This window comes from Protopterus annectens, chromosome 2.part2, assembly GCF_019279795.1.
Source record: "Protopterus annectens isolate FY-2018-M chromosome 2.part2, PAN1.0, whole genome shotgun sequence".
Classification (NCBI taxonomy): domain Eukaryota; kingdom Metazoa; phylum Chordata; order Ceratodontiformes; family Protopteridae; genus Protopterus; species Protopterus annectens.
Genome location: NC_056730.1, coordinates 840,300,202 through 840,322,406, shown reverse-complemented (window position 1 = coordinate 840,322,406; position 22,205 = coordinate 840,300,202). Strand labels below are relative to the sequence as shown.

The 22,205-nt window shown below is 40.9% G+C and overlaps 1 protein-coding gene across 1 annotated transcript in view; it reads right to left on the bottom strand.

Moving 5' to 3' along the window:
- ADGRV1 (adhesion G protein-coupled receptor V1) overlaps positions 1-22,205 on the bottom strand; it is a 3,979,741-nt gene that overhangs the window by 1,896,673 nt on the left and 2,060,863 nt on the right. Inside the window, exon 79 of the mRNA XM_044064182.1 lies at positions 20,468-20,652. Coding sequence (XP_043920117.1) covers positions 20,468-20,652 — 185 coding nt within the window. The remainder of the gene's footprint in view (positions 1-20,467; positions 20,653-22,205) is intronic.

The following is a 22,205-nucleotide window of genomic DNA, read 5'->3' as shown; positions in this document are numbered from 1 at the left end:
CTGACATGGCTGCAGCATGTCTGACCATGTCTGTTCTGTCCTTGGTCTGGTTTGCAACCCCTCTGCTGACATAGGGGTTTATATTTAAGCTGGTGAGCTTATCTATAATGAACACGTAGGGTATTGTATAGAAGCCTTTGCAAGGTCCAGCTACACTGTGTGGACCACATTGCCCTCATCAATGACCTTAATGACTGTTTCAATTGAGTCAAACATGTTTAGGGGCAGGATCTGCACTTAAGAAAGCCACACTGGGTAGGGTCCGGTGTCAGTAGGTCCCCAATATCTTTATGTCTGTGGTACATGCTGATCCTTTCCATAGCTGTGCAGACCGAGCTTCTCAGGATTCTGGGGTAGTAGTTTTCAGTATCCATTCAGGCAACACCTTTGTTGAGAAGGACCACTGTTGTTGTACACTGCTCTTTGGGTACATATTCTGTGGTAAGGCTGACATTGAGCAGTAGTGTGGTTTGGCATTCCATTCATCTTGGAGTCCATGTTGCACTAAGCCCAGGACACCATCTCATACCATTGCTGCTGTGTGTTTTGCTTTGTAGAAGTTGGCTGTTACCTCAGCATCTGCAATGTCAGGGGGCCAGCAGTCTGCTGAGACAGATATTCTGCATTCGGGGGTTTGCACTGCACCTGTCAGGATGTATGTTGGCAATATGTGTGTGTGTTTGTGATATTTGTGTGATTCAGAGCATATCTGTGAATTCCCAACATGGTTCCTACCATCAGTTGTGAAAGCCTTGGGATTATCCTTAGTGTCCTGTACAATTTGTATCTTCATAGGTTCATAGGTTCATACTAGGCTATCCATCCTAGGGCATTTGTTAGCCTAGCCAGAGTGTGTGTGGCTTTTGCCACCCCTTGCTATGTGAATATTATGGCCATTTATGATTTGCTTTGCTGTGCCTCTGTCTGGACATGACACAGTGAAGACCCCCAGTGTAACTCTACAATCATCCATTCACTTGGCAAGATTCCTGTTGAAGAGTGTCAGTGAGGGGCTCTGCCTAACATGGAGTGGGATTCTGGTCCAGGGTGTGAGGAGCCTCTGGATTATGTATCTGTCCCACCAGCACATCCTATTTCATTATTTGTTGAGGTTGACATCTCTCACTCTCACAGCTCCGATGGATTTGAGTTTTCTGGGGTGGAGCAGGTCCATTACTCCTGTGTTGGGCATGGCCTTCTACAACAGGCATGCAATGCCTCTGTGTAGGCAGTATGTGACTGCATTCGGCTGGGGTGTCTACAGCCAGGCAGCATATGACATATATTTGAGACCCTTTATCCTCTTGGTGAGGTACCTTTGAGGTCTTTCTAACTGCTGCAGGTGTCAGGTAAGGTACATCCCATATGAGGCATTGTACTAGATTATGGGTGTGATTAGAGAACAGTATAGGGGCACAATGACCTCTGTTGACGTAGATGTGAATCCTTTCCTGATACAGTGTCAAATGTAGACAGTCTTCCTAGCCACATTGGCAATGTGGGTGTCACATAACAGGTTACTGTCCACTTGTGTCCCTAGGTCCCTGGTTACTCCTTCCATACATAATGGTTTACCACCTATGTGGTAATTTGTGGTACCTTGTTTGGTATTTGGTGGGACATTTATACTATCCAGTGTCTTCAGGACGGCTGGGTGGGGTTCCTGTGTGTGAGAGTGTGGTCTGTAGCACACTACAGAGTGTACAGCAGTCTTGCCTACAGTTAGTTGCACATGGGTGGACTCCAATGCCTTGTGCATTGTCAGTTACCTGGACATATGGGTGTCTGTGCTGAATATGGATACTCACCCTTATGTTTTGTTCCAGGTTTTGGGGCCATGACACATGATACGTGGTATAACCTGGTAGTGCTGGTGTGCTGTCAGGAGGCTTGCAGCAGGTTTCTGTCACTGCACAGACATCGATGTTCTCCATACTGGGGATGGCCTTGGGAGCATGCATATTGGGTTTACACATCTGGCATTGGTCAGCATTACCCTTATGTTTCTTTCCACTTATGTTTTCTAGGGTGGTGGGTCAGTCTTTTCAGCCTTGCCTACAAAGGCTCTATGGAGGTGGCAAAGGCCTTATCCAATATTCAGACGCCCAGGGGTAACAGGTGCAAGCCATCCCAAGAACAGCTGTGGCTTGTCAAGCATGACATCCCAAGCAGACAGACATTGGATCCCCTTGGAATGACACCAGTAAGTGTGCCACTTGCTATGACTGATCATTCCGTGTTTGTACTGTGGCATTATTCTTGGTAAGGGTAGGATGCTGCAAATGGTGAGTGTCATACCGGCCTGGACTACATAATCAGAGAGCTCATCTATGTCTCTTTTCATGTAGTCTAGGGAGGTACATCTCAGGTCATTCACACCAGCATGGACTATGACTGCATCACATTTCTACTTGCTTTTGGAGTGACCTGCATACTTCTGTTATGTGGCGTACCTACAGGCAGCTTACTGTACCCTTACCCTTGTTCAGTCTGGTGTGCCTGACAGCAGTGTGTCTGACTATGGAGTCACCTATTACAACTGTATCAGGCGTGTTGTTTCTCCTTCTGGCCTGTGACTGTTTGGCTCACCAGCTTTGTGTACTATGTGTTGCATGTGCTATGTTTGGAGGTTGTTTGATTGGGTGTCTGCTTTAGAGGCCTCTGTTGGTGTGCTGTGTTTGTAATTTGTGCCTCCGGGAATGTTTTTCTGTGTTTATGTGTTTGGTTTGCAGTTGTGATAGGTCTATGTGGGACTGTGTTTGTGGTGTGTGTGGTTACCTTCTCCTCCTGACTAGTTTTGGGAGTACTGAGTTGAGGGAGCTCAGCCTCCAGTTTGGATAGATGGTTGCATCTCTGACATATATTTGTATTTCTTGGGTGGAGTTGGTGGTTGTCTGTGTACTTGGGGCAGGTGTAACATTGCCTCAGGATTCACAGATTCAACTTGTTGTGGCTGGCCTTAGTGGATTGTATGTGTGGACAGATTTTATTGCCATACTACTGATCAGTGATTACTTCATTGTTTATGTTTGCTCTATCATGTAGTAGCTTCCTCATTCTCTTGCATGGTTTGGTTATGGCTGGTGTCCACCATGCCAGATTCCTGCGTGTATGGCATTGTGTCTTGTTTTAATTTAGGATTGCATAATCCAAGCATTCCTGGCAGTGTTCATGGAACGGCTGTATTACAGGTTCAGAGGTGTGGCCCATATTTTGCACCTGCACAGGACCTTTAATGGATTCCACATCAGTTTGGAGGAGTGCAAATATTGCTTAACACATGTTTTCCACTGTGGTTTTCTGGCCAGGGACTGTGGTCAGGATTTGTATATCCAGTGTGATTACTCTATGGTCTGGTTTGCCAGTGAGCAATACACTTCTCATCTTGCCATCCAGTACCCATGTTGCTGATTATCACATCCAGTATGCTTACCCCTCTTGTGGGAGTGGTACGTTGTTCCTGGGCCTTTTGGTTTATGGATTCTATGAACTTTTGTCCTACACTGTTGGAGCTAGTATAATGCTCCCAGTCTATGTCTGGGTATTTTCAGTCACCCAATATAATGTGGTTTGGAGGACTTGATATACTCATGTATTCCAGCATAGGCCAGGTGCAGTTCCTGGTGTTGGGACAGTAGTCTGTAGCAGGCTATAAACTGGGGGGCAGTTTTAGCCACTGTTACTTGACCATGGCTAGTCCATGCTGCTTTTTGTTGTGGTACCAACATGGGGGTGTGGTTATCCTTGACAATTCTTGCTAGTCACCCTCCTTTTGTAGCTTGTTCCATGTTTTGAGGCTGTGCAGCACAGTATGAGGTGTAACCTGGTAGTGTTAGGGTGCTGTTGTGAGCCTTGGCTCAGTTTTCTGTTACAGCGCAGATATCAACATTCTCCATATTGGGTGAGTTTAGACTGCATGCATCTTGCTGTTTTGACTTATCCCTTATCTTATTCTTATCCCTTCTGATACCTATGGAGATAGGTTTGTGTTTTGAGCCTTACCTATTCAGGGCACACTGTGGGTAACAACAGCCTTTGCCAGTATCCATACGGCCTGCACTGATAGGTGCACGCCAGTCCTAGCAGGTGGTGCATCATGTCATGCTCAGCATGTCATCCCAGACTGGCACACATTGGATCCCCTTTGACTAACTGCGATACTTCAGTCAATTATTGCACTTGATCATCTCATTGTCATGTTGTGGCATGATGCTTGGTGAGGGTAGGATGTTAGTCAGGGTCCTCAGGTGTGCATATAGTACATGGTGTTACATTACTTAACACATAGCATTCATGCCTCAGGTGGTGCTGCAGGGCTGCCTCTGTCGGATGCGCATATTACACTTCCCTGTACATGTTTGAGAGCAGGTTGTGTCATGTTAGGTTCCCTGTTACTATATGAGTGAGTCAGAGAGGGGTATCATTCCCAGGGTTCCTACTGAGCCAGTGTATGTGCTATGTGTTGCCTCTTTGCCAAGGCCAGGGCATACTGGGCACGCCTCCTTCTGCCTACTGGGGCAGGCTCAGGTTGTTCCTCCTCCGAGTCACGCTCTGCCTGTGATGGCCTTGGCAATGGTGGGGGGCTGTTTGGCCCGGCCCTATGCTGGTCCTGCTGCAGCTGTTTTCACAAGATCATATTATGTAGCATAGCACATACCATGACAATTTGGGTACATGTAGTTGGTGTGTACTGCAAGGCCCCACCAGATGTGTCCAGACACCGGAACCGTGACTTGAGCAGCCCAAACACACGCTCTATTACATTACGTGTTTGTGCGTGTGCCTCATTATGGTGTTCCTGTTCAGGTGTGTGTGCGTTTCTGATGGGTGTCATCAGCCACGGCTCCAGTGCATAACCTGCATCCCCCACTAGGTGTCCATGTGGGATGTCCCCATTGGCAAATGTCTGGTACAGCTGCGTCAAATGCCAGATGTGGGAATCATGGTAGCTCCCAGGACAGCCAGCACACACATTCATTATTATGCCCTGGGCATCACACACGACCTGGCAGTTGATGGACGGGAAGCCCTTGCGGTTGATGTATGCCCTACCCCGCTCACCGGCTGGTGCTTTGATGCGTATGTGCGTGCAGTCTATTGCACCCACTACCTCAGGGTATTCCGCTATTTGTTGGAAGAGACGCATATTGCTGGCCAATACCTCACGGGCATTGGGGAAATATACATGATCACCGACATGTGCTGACATGGCATCCAGGAACTGGTACAGTACCCTGGAGGCTGATGCCTGTGATATCCCCATCATATCACCAGTTGGTCTCTGGAAGGTACCTGTTGCTAGTATTCTTAGGCCAACACATACCTTGGTTTCCACTGGGATGGGGTCCCCTCTGTTGGTTCTGTGTGTGAGGCGTGGCCTGCACAGCTCCACTATTTGCTGCAGGAGGTCTCTGTCCACTCTATAGCGCTCTACTATCTCCAGCTCATGTAACCCGTGGTAGGTGACCCTGGGCCTGTACACTCTTCTCCGTCTCCTCACTGTGGGTTGTCTGGCACCATCTGCATTGTCACCACCCTCAGCAAGTCGCCTATGTCTCATTATGACAGCTATGGCAGCCCCTAACATTTCTGCTCTGAGTTCAGCTTTTTCAGTTTTCACTTCTGATAACTTAACTCCTGTCTTGCAGTGTCTCTTGAGAGAAACATCCTGCACTGCTGTTTGCAGAGTTTTAAGTGCTGGGCTGGGCTACTATTCTGCCTGTGTAATTGCCTGCATCTAATTGTTTTCACCTGCTAGCTCCAGCAGTATTCCCTGCTAGCTTCCTACTAAATCTGTTGCTTCCTTTTTCCTTTCTGTTTCCTCAGGGTGGAGCCGTGTGTAAACCAGCAGAAACACGCTCACAGTGGCTTACACACGCTTTACATACTTACACGGTTCAGATTCTGCTTATTCGATTAAAGCGCTGCACGCCCGCAAACAGTGTTAAACATCTCCCAACACGCTCCCACATGCTCAGTCTGCCTTACACGCCAAGACACTGCCTTACTCGCGCTTCATGGCGCCTGCGCATACACATTCAGCAAGAAACTTTGGTGTAGGAAACAGTGTACACCTTACATTTCTTGACTTTCTCATGCTTAGTTAGTGGCACACCTCTTTCCATGATATCTGTCTGACGTCTGTCATGTAACTCTGACCTACAATGAACTGCATTTCTTTCTACCATTCCCCCCTGTGATGTCACCTATCTCCTACTCTGTTCCTTCCCCTTCTGTAACTCTTACACTACTCAGACTGTGCTCATTTGCTATGTGACAGTGGAATTCAGTATCCTTACACTCATTTGCATCAGATTGCCTACTAATGCTTAGTTACATGTCTTAGACTCAGCTTCCCCTTAGCAACCACTACACGGTGGCCATGTTGATTTTGGTCTGCTAGTCCCTGCATTGACATTCCATGTATTGCATAAAACCTACATTTGTAGGTTTAAAACCTTCGTTTTATGTTCTATACAAGCGCCCCGTTTGCACGGGCTGCACTGGTTTAAACATCGGCAATCGCCGAAAAAAAATTATATTTTTAATATATTTGCATCAGGTTACTTTGCCAATGGCCACATATTTGGCCATTGGCATGCTGCCTGAGACATATGCACCCTTTATTTGGAGCTGACATGGCTCCATTGCAGTTTTTGCAGAAACGTACTCAGTTGTCAACTGTGTACATTTCTGCAGCTAAAACGGCTCTTACACGGGCTGTTCTGGGCTTCCTGGATCGCTAATCATCCTCATTTGCATGCTATTCAGCTGCAAGTGAGGTGATTAGCTTATCCGCCCACTCGTAAGACCATTTTAGCTGATCTCTTACACGGACTTTGGGCTGTTCCTGGATCGCGAAGGCTGCATGGAGTCTTACACTACTCTTAGAGTCCGTGCAAGCCTTCGTGAATCCGGCCCACAGTGTAATAGATACAGTTATGTGTATACTGCATTAGAATAATGCTTGATGAAAAGTAGAAGGTTGCAAAAATAGAATAAAATACATAATTTTGCTGTCCTGTTTAAGATTAAATAAGCAAAGAATTATCAATAGAAGATAAAAGTGAGGAAATGTAAAGGATATGTTCTTTTTCATCTCTGTGAGTAAGCAGATAATCTCAGGAGATAAGTAGCATGCCAGAACCCCAATTCATATCACCCCACAAAGTTTCAAGATGGATAATGGGGCATAAATTAATACTACACTGTGCATACAGAAGCATCTCAAAATGCTTGCAGCTGGTAAAAGTAGAAACAGATGTACTCGGCCCAGGTGGGAGGCTTATATGTCAGGTGAAGTTTCTAGCTGTGACTGATTGAAAAAGTAGCAAATATGAGTTTTAGATGTGTGTGTGTCATTAGGTCCTTCTGTGAATATCTGCTAAATAGCCACTGCATGCAATGCACTGCATTGATGAAATATTGGTGTTTGGTGATGTTTGACTCCTTAAATGTGAGGTAATAGGATTTGTTTGAAACCTGCTACAGTTCATTATGCCTTCATTGTGTCACATCTTCTGTAAAATAGAGACTGAGCTAAACTGAAAGCAGATTCTAGGGGTAATTAAAAGGGTTACAGCATCTTCATGCATACAATAGTGTCAGTAATAAAGAAGGATGATAAAGTGAGAATATGTGTTAATCTATGTCTTTTAAATTTTACAGTAGTCCACCAGTAAAAAAGCTTTATAACAAAAGAAAAAAAATTCTGCCTTAATCTAAATCTTCCCATGTTATAGACTCTCTCAAAAAGATCTGCAGGAAGTAAAAGCTACTATCAGAGAGACCAAAGTAAAACACAAATTGAAGTCAAAGTTTGAAGCCAAGCATATGCTATCTCATTCTTTAATTATCTTAGAAAATTAAAGAATGGTACCCAGAAATGCTTGATATTACCCAAAACGACATCGTCCAGTCTGTTCCTGATGATATAGTTATGATATTGTCTAATAAATTTAGTGTAAATGTCACCTGGAAACAAGCTATCAAAGTTTCACAAATCCCTGAGTCCCTTGCACACTCCAGAAGATCATTACAGAACATGTTCTAATTGCACTCTCAAAAAAAGCAAAAATACCATTTCCATTGGCCTGGACGCCTAATTAATGGCATCAATCATGCCCTGTCAGACCCTTTACTGAATTTGTTTCATTTAAGCTGTGGCATGGTGAACAGCTATTGTGATTCCACTCTAAAAGGGAACTGAGTGGTATGAAAGACCTCTGAAGCTATAAAGCCAATAACATTACAAACCTATTCTGCACTGACGTGAAAGTCATAATTTCTGACTTCTTAAACTATGATATCAAAACCTCACAATACTTGACCCTCAAGTTTGATTGTGTCAAGGGAAGGTCAGGTGTACTCAGTCTAGTAAACTTCTTTGAAAAAGGTTATGAAGGTAGTGGATAGTGGTCACAAAGTCCAGACAGTGTATTTAGATCTGTCAAAACATTTTCTTACCATCCTACATGCTGACATTTTTAATAAACTAAAAAAAATCATAACTCATAATTGTACAGTCTTATGTGCTAAGCTGGATAGCAGATTGGAAGTTCTTCACGAGGGTGGGTGCTGTCAAGACAAATACAGTCTGTGGACCTACTTGCCTTGGGAATCCCTGTGATGCTATGATCCATCGGTGTTGGTATATAACATAATAAATCAGAGAAATTCAATAAAAGCCCAGAAAATAATTATGATGAGTAAATACTACATGAGAAGCAATATTTCTACATATTTCAACAAAATATGGAACTTTTCTGTCACTGAAAAATATTCCACTGTTTATTATGTTACTTATGCATTGTTGTCTTTAATATATTAACTGCTTGCAGGTTTTGTTACATTCTAGTTGTTAATGTTTGGAACTAAAAATACTCTGATGTTTCTGTTTAACAAAATCTGGTTACATATCTTTGAGCTGTGTTTGCCTTAGAGCAGAGATTCATAGACAAATAAAGCTTTTGTTTAGTTACAATCCTCTACTTTGTGGTTGAAGAAAATGTTTAGAGAACTGTATATTCAGGCATTACCATTGAATGATACTTTTCAGTGTGCGAGTGAAAACACTTATATTAAAACTGTTCTGTGTTTGAAAAAAACAGTGTTTTTCTTCTAATAGAATTCGGTCTTTAAAAAAAAATCTCTTCTTTTTCCAAACCATTTTTGAAAAAATCCTCCTAGGTGATTGGCAAATGTAACAGTACAAGAGTTGCATATAAGAATAAAGTTTAATAACAAGCTTCTGCAATATTGTCATTTTCTAGTCACTAATGAGACCATTCAAGCAGGTTTAGAATATGTTCACAAAGGTGGTGAAAAACTGCCAAATTCAGTAAACAAATAACAGTGAAGTTCAAAATTTATTGTAGATCAAAGCAAACAAATAAACATTATATCATATAGAAGAAGAGTCTGAACAGACGAAATGAGGTTTGGAACAGACCATTTTGCCCAGGGACATCTTCAAGGTGAGGGGTTAGTTAGATTTGCAGGATTTGGGAGGATAGGGGCAGGATCGGGTTAAATAGGAGTGGATGAGGTTTGGGAGGAAGTGAGGTAGGGATAGGGAGGGGCTTAAAGGATGTTAGGTAAGTGTAACTGGATTAGGAGTCACATTTTGGCGTGAACTTGCTAATGGCAGGGTTACATCCATGACGACCAGGATGGTAATGTAATGGTCAGGTAGGCCTTGGAATGATAATAGTATGCATGAGGAGGTCAGTAAATAAAGGGAAGAGATTTTTTTTTTTTGTCTCTGCTTGTCAGACTGTGGGATATTGTTTAATTTGCTTTATTGGTATAGAGTATCCATTGGCTTAATATCAAAGTGGTGGGTTTAGCATACTTAGGTTGATACTGTTTAAAACTCTGGGCATAAGGTTTGGTTTATTCTGCTCATACAGTTTGCAGGGTGACTTCGGGCTCTTCTAGTTTGAGAATGGGGCAGGTCACTTGTAGTGTGTTGAGGGCTACAGCAATTACCCTTTGCCTTAGGGGATTTCATGGAAGTTGGTTTATTTGTAGAGGGGTTTATCAGGCAAAGTTTCACTGTTAGCCGGGCAGCTGTGGTTTCAAGTAATTGGGCCGGTGGTGCAATTAGTAGCAGCTTCGGCAGCTACAGCACAAGCACTACGAGGAGAATGGACCGTTACTACCTGTGGTCATATTTGAGTGGGTGGAGGGGGTCGATTCATTCAACTACTTACTCTTTAGTTTTCTCCAGGAGGCTGCTATGAACTCATTTAACCGCAAGGTAGTTGTTACTGTGTGCTGTGTTGAATTCGTTGCACGATGTAAGGCAGTCATTAGGTTGTTCTGTATGCTCTAATTTTATCATCACTTACTTTGTGCTAAGTAATTAGGAGTTTCAGTGGGCCTACTGTTCCTACATTATGTGACTGTACATGAATTTACAATTTCAGTCGCAGCACGTATGTGCCACTGCAGTTTAGTGCTTTTTTTTTTTTTTCAATTGAGCTATAGGTGGTGCTACTTTTTTTATATTGGCTGGACAAGTAGCACATATTAATTTTATTTAGTGTACTACATCTCTGTTATTTTTATACTTTTTTTCCTGGGACCAGTGGCGTTTATGTAGATATTGAATCGGATAATTATCTTTAAAATGGTTGTATGTGTTTTTATGTTTGCGTTTGACTAAACATTTTTGACAGAAATCTTTTTTTTTTTCTGTCATTACACTACATAACCATATTCAGTACTACCCTGGATGTAAACAGTTTGTACATATCTTCGGTGTAGTAATAGCGTGGCCACTTGTGGGGCTTGCATTGAATATGTAACTGATTCTCACCTCCCATACGCGTCGCGTTTGTTTATTCTAGAAACCCCTTTTAATTCCATAACCTGGTGCTAAGCCACCATGATGTTGCCCTGTAACACAAATGTAAAGGCCATCTTGCAAACCCTTCACTTGCTTGTTATGAAACAAAAGGGAAAAAAAAATATTGTTGAAAGAGTTGGTGCAAAAGGGATATGTGGAGTGTAATTTGCATGAGTCCATTTCCCACTGTATCTCTCTTTTTATCAGTTGTTAAGAGGTTGGCATGAGTATCCATTGGTGGTGAGGATGTTATACCTAATCAGTGGTCAGGGAGGTTGAAAGAACCGTGGATATCTTTTTGTGGGCTTTAGGCACAGTGTGAGGCTTGTTGGAGGTAGCATGGTAGTCTGTGCGTGCGTGGGCTGAGTGGTTCCAAGTTAGGAAAATATCAATAGGAACATGGCAAGCAGAGTGCTGTTTCTCATCTCTTGAGGTCATTCACCTTCCTTGCTGATTGCATAACAAAATCTGGGTGAGACTGGGTTTGATTTGCAGGCTTGATGTCCTTAAACTGACTCATGAAGGACACAGAAGTATATTTGACTCATGGTGAGAAACTGTGGAAGAAATTTCGGAAATCTCTGAGATCTCAGTGGTCTTGACATTTTTTGTAGCAGAAGCAAGCGGTGCTTTTCAGAAGTTTGGAAGTTTTAATGTTCATAGGGGATTAGAGCTTATTAGAGCAGCTCAAAAGGTTTTTTTTCTTCATGGTCTGGTGTGTTTTATTGCAGTTGTCATACCAAATGTGAGACTACGGCAGCAAGGCAATTCTGGACCTGCATGAGGCTCACACAGAATTGAAGAAAGTTTAAATTTATTGTGTTTAGAATACAGAGCATGGGAAATGAGAGTAAGCAGTAGTAGTTTTAAGTAATTTCATATAGGGGATCACATCACATAGGGCTTCAAGCTTAACCCGGGCATCAAAAAGGCCTGAACGGCTATAGAGTATTTGCACAGGCTGTGAAATATAGGAGAGTGTTGTCTTGTGCCACTCAGGAGTGGAGTACTGTTGGACCTGGGGGGGGGGGGGGTCTGGCAGTGCAGATTGTTGCAGAAAGTCCATTTCTGTCTCTCAAGCATATCCCTTAGCTGTTCCTGATTTCTTAATCATTTTTAAAGCTAGTGAATTTTGGAGGAAAGGTGCTGAATTACACTGAATGAATAATAAGAGTTATAAACTGCTCTTTCTTCGGTAAGTGTATATTAATTCATATGCTCTGATTCTGTTGATGTCTCAAGTTAATAGCACTAACATTTTAAAGGTGTACCTGAGTTTTGGATTTGTCCCTGATTCTTTTATGTTCCCTGACCATCGCACTGATTTGTTCAGATGTTTGAGTTAAAAATATATTTGTAAAGTTATTTGTGTTACAATGCATCAACAGTAGGTCCTGCTAGATGTGTACATGTATATCAGGCTGTATTTTTGTAAGTGATCAAACTTGTATGTTTATTTATTTATTTTACAGTTTGTTTAGAAGGATAGTCCATTGGGCCAAAAAGAACCCATTTTCAATGCAGTCCCAGGGAGAAAAGCTCCATGACAACAATATAAGATAAAGCCAATACATTCACATACATCAGAGAACCTGGGAAGGGTGGAAAGTTTGAAATTGTGTTATAGCTTTCAGAGTGTGTTGTTTTCTGACCCACTGACACTACTAAAGCATTGTGATAGGGCAACAAGTATGTTGTTAACTTTAACAGCTACAGTGTGCATTGTGTCCATTTGTTCCACATTATGTGTTTAGTTGTGCCTCATTTGGAGATGGAAGGTTAAGAGCTAGGCAGATGGCTTCACAATATAAGTTAGCTTTGCTTATACAGGGCACTAATGGATGTGGTGTGGAATTGCAAGGTTACCCGGGTTGTGGATATTACCAGGTCCCTTCATGTGTGGGGTTTAGTTTAGCATATTCAACTGGTAGTTAAATTTATCTTGGGTATTTGTTAGGGTCATTGGAAGCATAGCATCAGTTATGGCTGCTTTGTCATAGATTTGAGTGGTGGTGGTACATTCCTTCCCATGTTGGCGGGATAGGTTGTCTTTGAAGATGTCTTGGAATGGGGGTTATGTATTTTGGATGATTTGCATGTTTTTTTCTTTCTTGCAGATGGGGTCTTGGAATGCTGCAGATGTAATTTGGAATAGGTGGGTATAAGATGGAGCCTTTTCTTTACATTTTAGAGGGTTTACTCTTCTCCTTTTCTTTGTAGATGGTGGTGTGCCGAGTACCAGTGGTGGCGACACACAGTGAATTTACAGATGATGGAAGCAGGGCGTGCGAGGGGATTACACATGGGGAGCACAAGTGGACAAAAGTTACTGACGAAGTAAGTGTATTTCACAGTTGTTGAGTTTTGGTAGAGGATTTACACTGCTAGTCAGAGAAAGATAGGCATTTGAATTTTTGACCTCAGCATTAATCGGTTGTATAATTTGTTCTATTACCCGTTCAGTATGTTAGATTAACGATGGAAGTTGTCCCTGTTTTGGGCATTTGCATTCAATAGTAAAAGGGAGCAACACCCATATGTAAGAGTTGGGTGGTACACAGGAAGGCCGGAGACGGGCATGTGCTGAGTGACCAATGGTCTGCACCTTGATTAAATGCCTTTGAAAGGTAATGGATGCTTTATGTAGCTTTTGATGGTTGGGCTAGTGTATAATAGAATTGGGGATTTTGGTGCTTGAGTGGTGCATAGGTGGTTATGTAAGGAGGTATGTTTGGTGTCAAGGTAAGGTAGGACTAGGGGTGTGACAGTGCAGGTACCAGTGGCTGTTGTTATTGATGGCATGATGCATAAATGTGCTTGACTGGGAGAATGTAATATAAACAGTCACTGTCCTGCAGGAAATAGTTAAATGTAGTTGACGTTGAAGGGCTGGACATTCAGTTTGTTGGAGTTGTGTACAAAGGGGTCGCAGGGAATTTTATTTTATTCACTGTTTAGCAAGGTTTCGGACTTGGTGCGATTTGGGTAGTGCATCGACAAGTAAAGGAGTAGGTTGGGGGCTGGGTAAGGTGGGGTTGCGGATCTGTTATGGGGGGGCCTGGGGGGTTTCTACAGGTGGGGTGGATGCACAGTAATTAAAGGCAAAGGAAGTCACTAGGTTACCAGTGCTAGGGCTCTTAAAGTCAGTTTATCTATATTCATTTTATTTATGGTTATTATGCACTTGTATCTGGAGGTAAGGTATTCTGCTGGGAGAGGATGGGCTTATGTCTGGTAGATGGTATGTTAATAAGTGTTTGTTTTGTACTCATTAAGGCATTTCAATGTTGGTGCAGCTGAGTAGTGTAAGGCCAAGGGAGGATAAGGTATGTTGAGGGCAAGCTATAGCAGGGTTTGATATTTGCTTAGGGGTAGTTTTAGGTTCTTACCGGTGTGAGGAGCGGCACCAATTTCAGGAGTTGGGGTAGTTACTAGGTTAATGACTTTAAGGATTTGATGAACTAGACAGCCTCAGGTAAGTAAGACTCCTTAATCCAGAGTGCATTTCATGTTGCTCTTAGTCAAGAGGGACATGGGTGATTGTTGCCCGTGTCCAAAAGAAATATAGGTAGACCTGTGGGGAGGAATTTACACTTCAGGTTTGGTAATGGGATATAATAGCACGGCTATGGTTGTTTTTTTCTTTGCCTTAATTATGGTTAATGGTGTTGTTGGGAACTAATTGGTTGGGGAAAGAGTGGTATATTATCTATAGAATAGGCCCCTTTGTAATGCAATCATTTGTTTATTTCGCATGGGTATTAGTTTTATTGTGAATCTGTCAGGTGTGAAGGAAATCTTACGGGTATTTTTGTTAACGCATCTTAAGTTTCATTGGTGTTTTGTATGCGATAGTAAATGCATTTTAAGCAGTGGATGAAGGCGATACACCAGTGGTGGTGCATACTGTCATTAAGAAGTTGTGATTATGCATGGATGATGTATTTACAGTTTTTTCTTTTACAAGTATGTGGAAGGAAGGTGGCTTTATACAGGCGAGAGGTGGGGTCGAGGTTGATGTCAGTTGATGGAGTGGTGTGAAAAGAGGTCATGGTCTTCCAGCAAGGCAGTCACATATGGAATTGTTATATTTTCTTCCCAATAGTTACAACGTAATGGTTTGTTTGCTTGTTTTGGGTGGGGAGCATCAAGAGTGGAAGAAGAAAAAAAAAAAGAGGATATTGTACCTACTTTAAAGAGATCTCGTTGGTATGATGGTATGCAATGGGGTTTAATAACGAAATAGGATGGCTTGTTTTGTTGAGTTGCTAGAATGCCATGATGGCTGTTGAGCTGTTTTATTGCTTATAAGGGATAGTTAGTGTGATGGCAGGATTGCTAGACAATGGGATTTTATGATGCTATTTTGGTTATTTTAAGCAGTGAAATGGGGCTGGGATTAGGCATCATGGTTTGTTCTTGTTCCTGTGTGGTTTCAGATGATGGTGGGCTTTGTGTTGGTTGTCTAGTTGAAGGGTAATGATGGGGGAGTCACTAGAATTGTTATTGCTCTGGCATTAAAGGAGTTTATTTGGTTATTACTGGATTGGGTGGTAAATGGGGTTGCAATTTGGTATGATGGCATGTAGTTGACTCTGCCTGGTTTTTATAATGCCCTTGAAGTCTTTGTGGAGCTGCCATTGGTCATGATGGGTATGCTAGGCTATCTTAGCATAGGTGAAGGGTCAGGGTTTTATTTTCACTGGTTTTGGTAACTGGTTATTTTTGTTATGTGATAGGGCTTTAGGAGCTAACTATATCCACCTTGGTTAGTGGTGACGGGGTATTTCGAATGATGTTTGGCCGGATGCCTTAATGGTGTTTAGATTGCTGGAAGTGTGCTGCAGAGAGGGGGAACAGCCTGGTCAGGCTGCTGGGCAGAGAAGAGGGACAGGATTGCCCTCTTCTGTTCCCCATTTGGTGCTGGAGGGCCAATTCAATAAGTTGGAAAAGGAACGTGAGTGGTTACGCTGCTTGACAAGTACATAAGTAAGTGGAGGAAGCTGCTTATTTGGTTGATGGTATAATGCAGTAAATGGTAATGAAAGTGAGCGGTTACGCTGCTTAATAATTATATAAGCAAGTGGGTGAAGCTGCTTATTGGATTGATGGTATAATGCAATAAATGGTAATGAACGTGAGCGGTTACGCTGCTTAATAATTATATAAGCAAGTGGGTGAAGCTGCTTATTGGATTGATGGTATAATGCAATAAATGGTAATGAACGTGAGCGGTTACGCTACTTAATAATTATATAAGCAAGTGGGTGAAGCTACTTATTGGATTGATGGTATAATGCAATAAATGGTAATGAATGTGAGCGGTTACGCTGCTTGATAAGTACCGATAAATGGTAACGGAAGTGAGCGGGTACGCTGCTTCATAAGTAGGTGAGTGAAGGTATGGCCACTGCTTACTGATCAGGATGAGCACATTTACACTGTCCTGTCCTAAGATAATGTTACATGGATGTTATTTCATCTGTACCATGTTTGGTTGAAATGAATGAATATTGAGTAACATTTATGTTTATGGAAATTTAATAAAGGTCGTCAAATGTCATTCAGTGTAATGTGTTTCTTGAAGGGGACCGGGACAAATGAGGTTTGGAACAGACCATTTTGTCCAGGGACATCTTCAAGGTGGGGGGGTTAGATTTGCAGGATTTGGGAGGATAAGGGTAGAATAGGGTTAAATAGGAATGGATGAGGTTTGGGAGGAAGTGAGGCAGGGTAGGGAGGGGCTTAAAGGATGTTAGGCAGGTGTAACTGGATTAAAAGTCACATTTTGGCATGAACTTGCTACCTGCCCTCCCTCCTTGCTTTATTAGTTGGGATGTGGTTATGTTTAGTTTGGACTGGTTAGAGAAGAGGGGCAGAATTGCCCTCTTCTGTTCCCCCTTTGGTGCTGGATCGTCAATTCAATAAGTTGGAAAAAGAAAGTGAGCGGTTATGCTGCTTGATAAGTACATAAGTAAGCGAAGGAAGCTGCTTATTTGGTTGATGGTATAATGCAATAAATGGTAATGAACGTGAGCGGTTACGCTGCTTGATAAGTACCGATAAATGGTAACGGAAGTGAGCAGGTATGCTGCTTCATAAGTAGGTGAGTGGAGGTATGGCTGCTGCTTACTGATCAGGATGAGCAGTTTTACGCTGTCCTGTCCTAAGATAATGTTACATGGATGTTTTTTCATCTGTATCATGTTTGGTTGAAATAAATAAATATTGAGTAACATTTATGTTTATGGAAATTTAATAAAGGTCATCAAATGTCATTCAGTGTAATGTGTTTCTTGAAGGGTACCAGGACAAATATGATACCACAACAAGTTCACAGTGTTTTCCCTTTTAAGTCCGCTGCATCCCCTGCCTTTCCAGGAAGAGGCCTGCAGTCACTTAGCACTCTTCCTTGAAAAAATGCAATCATAAATCAGGCATTTGTCCTACTTTGTGAATTGTAGAATTCAGTCTAGTATTCTGTACTATAAAATGCACAGCCCTTCTGACTATATAACCAACATAGGCTGAGCTATGGTGAGGTGAAGTGGACAGCTGCGCTGACCACAGGGTGTTAGGGGGCTCAATTAGGAGATGTTCATCGATTGTTAGTATAGTACTGGCATTCATTTCTGTAGCAGTATTTCTGAATGATGGTACAGAAATCAATACTGATACTACTTTTCTGCTTTTGCTGTCAGGACTGAAACACATCATTGCTTCATGAGTGGTATAAGCTGTAGCAAACTACTTGCCACATTTTGTAGCAAGGATTTCCTACAATTTTTTAAAGTAGATTTTTTTCTGAAAAAATAAGAGTTTTTTTTTTTCTTTTTTGCCCTCAACCTACAGTTGAGGGGTGCAGGAATGAACCTGACTTGCTCTTTAGGTAGGAAATGGCAAATTGGAAACTCAGTTCATCTTTTTTTTTCCCCTCAACATAGAACTAAGTTAAAGGGTGCAGATTATGAAGAACAGATTTGGTGTGGAGCTTGGCGTGCTAGATTGTGAGACTGGACTTTTTTTTTTTTTTGCTCTTCACCTTAGAGGTGGGGGTGCTAGCTCAGGAAATGGCACCAGGTACTAGATGAGTCAGTTACAGCTCTGGTTACCAGTCTTGTACATGAGAAGGAGGGTGATTTGAAAGTGGAACCAATTATTTTTTAAGCACAATTCATCTTGACTTTACCTTGTTTTTATTCTATTTTGTCAGCCTCTTCATTTTTATACTTCCTAATGATGAAATTAACTTTTACTTGTCAGAAGTTGAACATATTATGAACATACTTGCAATATAAGATAACCTTTCGGTTGCCCCCTGCAAACAATCCATGAAACATACCTTGAAAGTCTTATTGAATTTCATGGCAGCTCTGATTTATTTTTTCTATTTATTCATTTGTTTAAGGGAAGAGGTTATCATGGACCTTCTTTAGACATGAGTAGGGTCACAAGTGGAATGACAAATTCAGTACATATGGACAGTTTAAAGAAACTAGTAAACATTCACTTTTTTGATTGGTAATTTGAAACCAGAGTATCTAAGAAAACACATGCAGACACACAAACTCCAAATATCCAGTGACCTGAGATCAGTACTGAATCTGAAACCATGGAGATGTGAAGCAAGACCTGAAATATTGAGACAACATGAGTTTTGCCATTCTGTTTTAAAATAATGTTTTTTTTTTTTTATTTGAAATACATACCAATGTTACACTCAACAGTTCATGCCATTTTTTGCATTCTTCACAATGCGCATGTTCTCATGCATCCATACATCCACAACTCCTTTTTCCCATCTGTTCACATGGGATCAGGGTGTCACTTCAACAGTGATAATCATCTAGAGTCAATGTCATTATAGATAGTATTATTAAATTAGCTGACTGCATAGTGTAAGTATTTAAAAATATCCTCGATCTAGGCCATTTGTGTAACTGATAATTTCTGACTTTTGTCCCTGATGTTGGAAGAAATAAGTAATATTACATTATCATGGAATTTAACTATTTTTATTTAGCAGCTTACTAATCCATAAAATAAGCATGAACTGAAGTACTGGTGACCTGAAATACTAGTGCACCCAGATTTTGCTAGAATCAATAGTGCAGTGCTTCACATCAGTGTTTAAGAAGAAGTTGTCATAAAAAAAAAAAATAAATAAACCTTTCCTAACATCTAATAAACATAGTGACTGCTACTCTTCTAACTAATATTATAGCTTAGTAGGTTAAAAGCAACAGTCCTCAAGTGAGGAGCAATCTGTTTACAAGAGTCTGTATCCTAAAATCTCTGTCTGCATTCTGGGTCACCAAGTGCAAGTCACTTTGCCAAACTAAAGTTCCAGTGTCTCCCCTGAAAACAGGGAATTGTGCCTTACAGGTTTTACCATCTTAATAACAGAATTAAGAGTAATTTACTACATAAAATGCTTTCAAAATTATGGTCAGGATGCTGTGTATAGTATGTTTCACACTAATGGTAAAATTAGATATGAAAATTCACCATCAACTTTTTGAAAGTGACTATGAGCAAACGTCATTTGCAGTGCTAATTTAGCTTTGTGAAAACATGTCAGGGAGCTGAGTTTGGCATGAAGTTCAGTGACACCAAAGTAAGTTTGAAGTAATAATGTTGTTATTCTACCTCCAAGGAGATTACCAGTTCAAGGTTGTTTATAATCCCATGTACAGTACAGTGCAGACTACTGTCCTATTGGAACAGAATCCAACACCACTAACCTCAGCGGATCAAAATGTACTGCGCAGGCAATTACAGATATGCTCTCTGCCATGTGCCTCTGTGTCCATGACCCCAATGAACCGGATCCCACATTTTGAGATAGACTTCTTCAGCCAACTCAAGCATGAAAGTGAATGAAAGTGAATAGAGATGCAGCACTTTTTTTCCCAAAAAAATCAATGAATAATAAGTTCCAAGATTTTCTTTTTAGTCAAAAAGTAAATAAACATATTTGATAAGGTTCATGAAACGTATTTGCCAAACAAGTGAAATGTGACATTGACCTGCCCAGTATAATTTCTTAAGCTCTAAAAATGAAAAGAAAAATGGTTGTGTGGCTCCAAACCCTTTGAGAAATAGTGGTACAGGCTTGCTTGCTGCCATTAATTCTAATTGTAGCCTGTTGTGCAACAGACATTGCCCTAAAATGCTTCAAACTAAGTTATCTGTGTTTGTACAAAATTGCAGAGTGAGTGGCATTAATATTACATGGTAAAATACATAGATATCTTGGAAGAAACAATTGCACTATAAGGTAATGACCAGTGGCTAAAGTGCATAGCCTTATCAGACATGGACAAATGAAAAGGCCCATATTTTGCTTATTGTCTTCCAGAAATAGACACCATTCTGTGCAAATCTAGATATCTCATCCCAGTTTATTTTTTCACTAGTTAGGCAGCTATTGCTATTCCATTCTTCCTGGCTTGAATTAGTTGCTTTCCCAATAAACCAGTCATTTTTTCAAAAACATTATCAGGGAGAAAAAGACACTGCGAATGACTCTGACTACAATAAAACAGTTTTCTGTGTTGATATTTAGTTCTTCGGTAAGACACAAGAATGATACTGCATTATAAAAACAAATACCTTATACCAAGTGAACCACATTCTGTGCTGGTAAGAAGAGAAAAGGCAAAGTTTTCAGCAACGTCAGAGAGGTAGCTGTAACCTTTTGTGTCAGTGCGGCTTGGGTTGACCAGCATGCACAAAATATCATAAAATGCAGCTCTGCTTAATTCGTCCAGAGTTCTTGTTTTTCCATCTGCTGATACCTAAATGGAAAACAGTATTAATGGTTTACACAATGAGAAAAAGAAAGATAAAAATATTAGACAAAGTAAGTCAGCAGGTGATTACATGTAAAATAATAACAAACTTTTAGCAGAATTGAGTCACATTACTGGAAACTTTCTAATTACTCATGTTATTTGAATTGGCTTTGCAAAATGACTCATGGTGTAGTATAGCATACTTCATGCATGTGTAGGCATAAACTTATGTAAAATAATTTATTTACTGGCATTTGTTTACCAGAAAAGTCCAACTGACTACGACCCTTTGTCAGTGGTGGCCTGGAGAGTAACTCTCCATTATATAGCTATAATTGGGGGCCATATCATTATAATTAATTCATTTTGGGTAATAAGATGTGTTACATTTTAAATACACATAATTTTATATCTAACATGGTTTATGGCTACACGTTTTTAAATGTTTTTTTTTTTTTTCAAAATGGCAAGTCAGCTTGTTTTTTCACTTAAGCCTCTCATTTCCAGATTTATTTTTCAATAGTGAAAATGTATTCTGTCCAAAAAATATATACTCTATGGTGTTAGCGAGTCAACATTCTATAAGGCATATACCAATCTGTTTTCAAAATATGTATCCTTCCTTTGCAAACTACTATAAGGAGATGGGTGTCAGTGTTCCTCAATGGCCTTAGAGCCAGAACTCTGTATAACTGAATTTATGAACTGACATGATATGAATTTTTCTGATATTTGTCACTGATACGTGGATTTATTTATGCTGTACAGTAGGACAACGTAATGCTGCTGCTGCTATGTGGGTTAAAATGGACCCCATGACTGATGGTGAAAATTAAACCAACAAAGGACAAATATTTAACAGAAGGGCTGAAAGGTAGGTTGACTATGACAAGGTTCATTCTAGCCATTATATTGTGAAGAAACAGCCATGAGAAGTTAAAGAAAGTAAAAAGTCTATGTGGTCACCCAGACTCAATGGGTAGCTGCCACTATTCAAAATTCCCACAGTATCCATCTTAGGTAAAATGCACTGGCAGCATTTCTGTGTTGTATAAGAAGAGGCATACCATCACAATTCTTAGACTGTATACCCCTTGTAGTCTGTATTTCTGACTTACTGAATTTCTGCATTAAGGATGGGACTCTAAATGCTCTGCAAGGGTTTATTAACAATAAATTCACCCAGAAAATGAAGCTATGCTCAAAAATATTTAAGCATCCATTAAAATTAGTGATTGGCTGCTCCATTTTAACAGTTTCTCACCCCTGTGTTTAATATCATACATACAATTAAGCATTCAGTAAAATTAGCCATTGACTACTCCATTTTAACTGTTTCTTGTCCAACTGTTTACCATCACATATACATTTAAGCATTCATTAAAATTAGCCGTCATCTGCTCCATTTTAACTGTTTCTAGTCCCTGTGTTTACCATCAAACATACATTTAAGCATTCATTAAAATTAGCCATTGACAATTGCATTTAATTTGCTTCTCACCCCTGTGTTTACCATCAAACATAAAAAGTTAAGCATTCGTTAAAATTACCCTTTG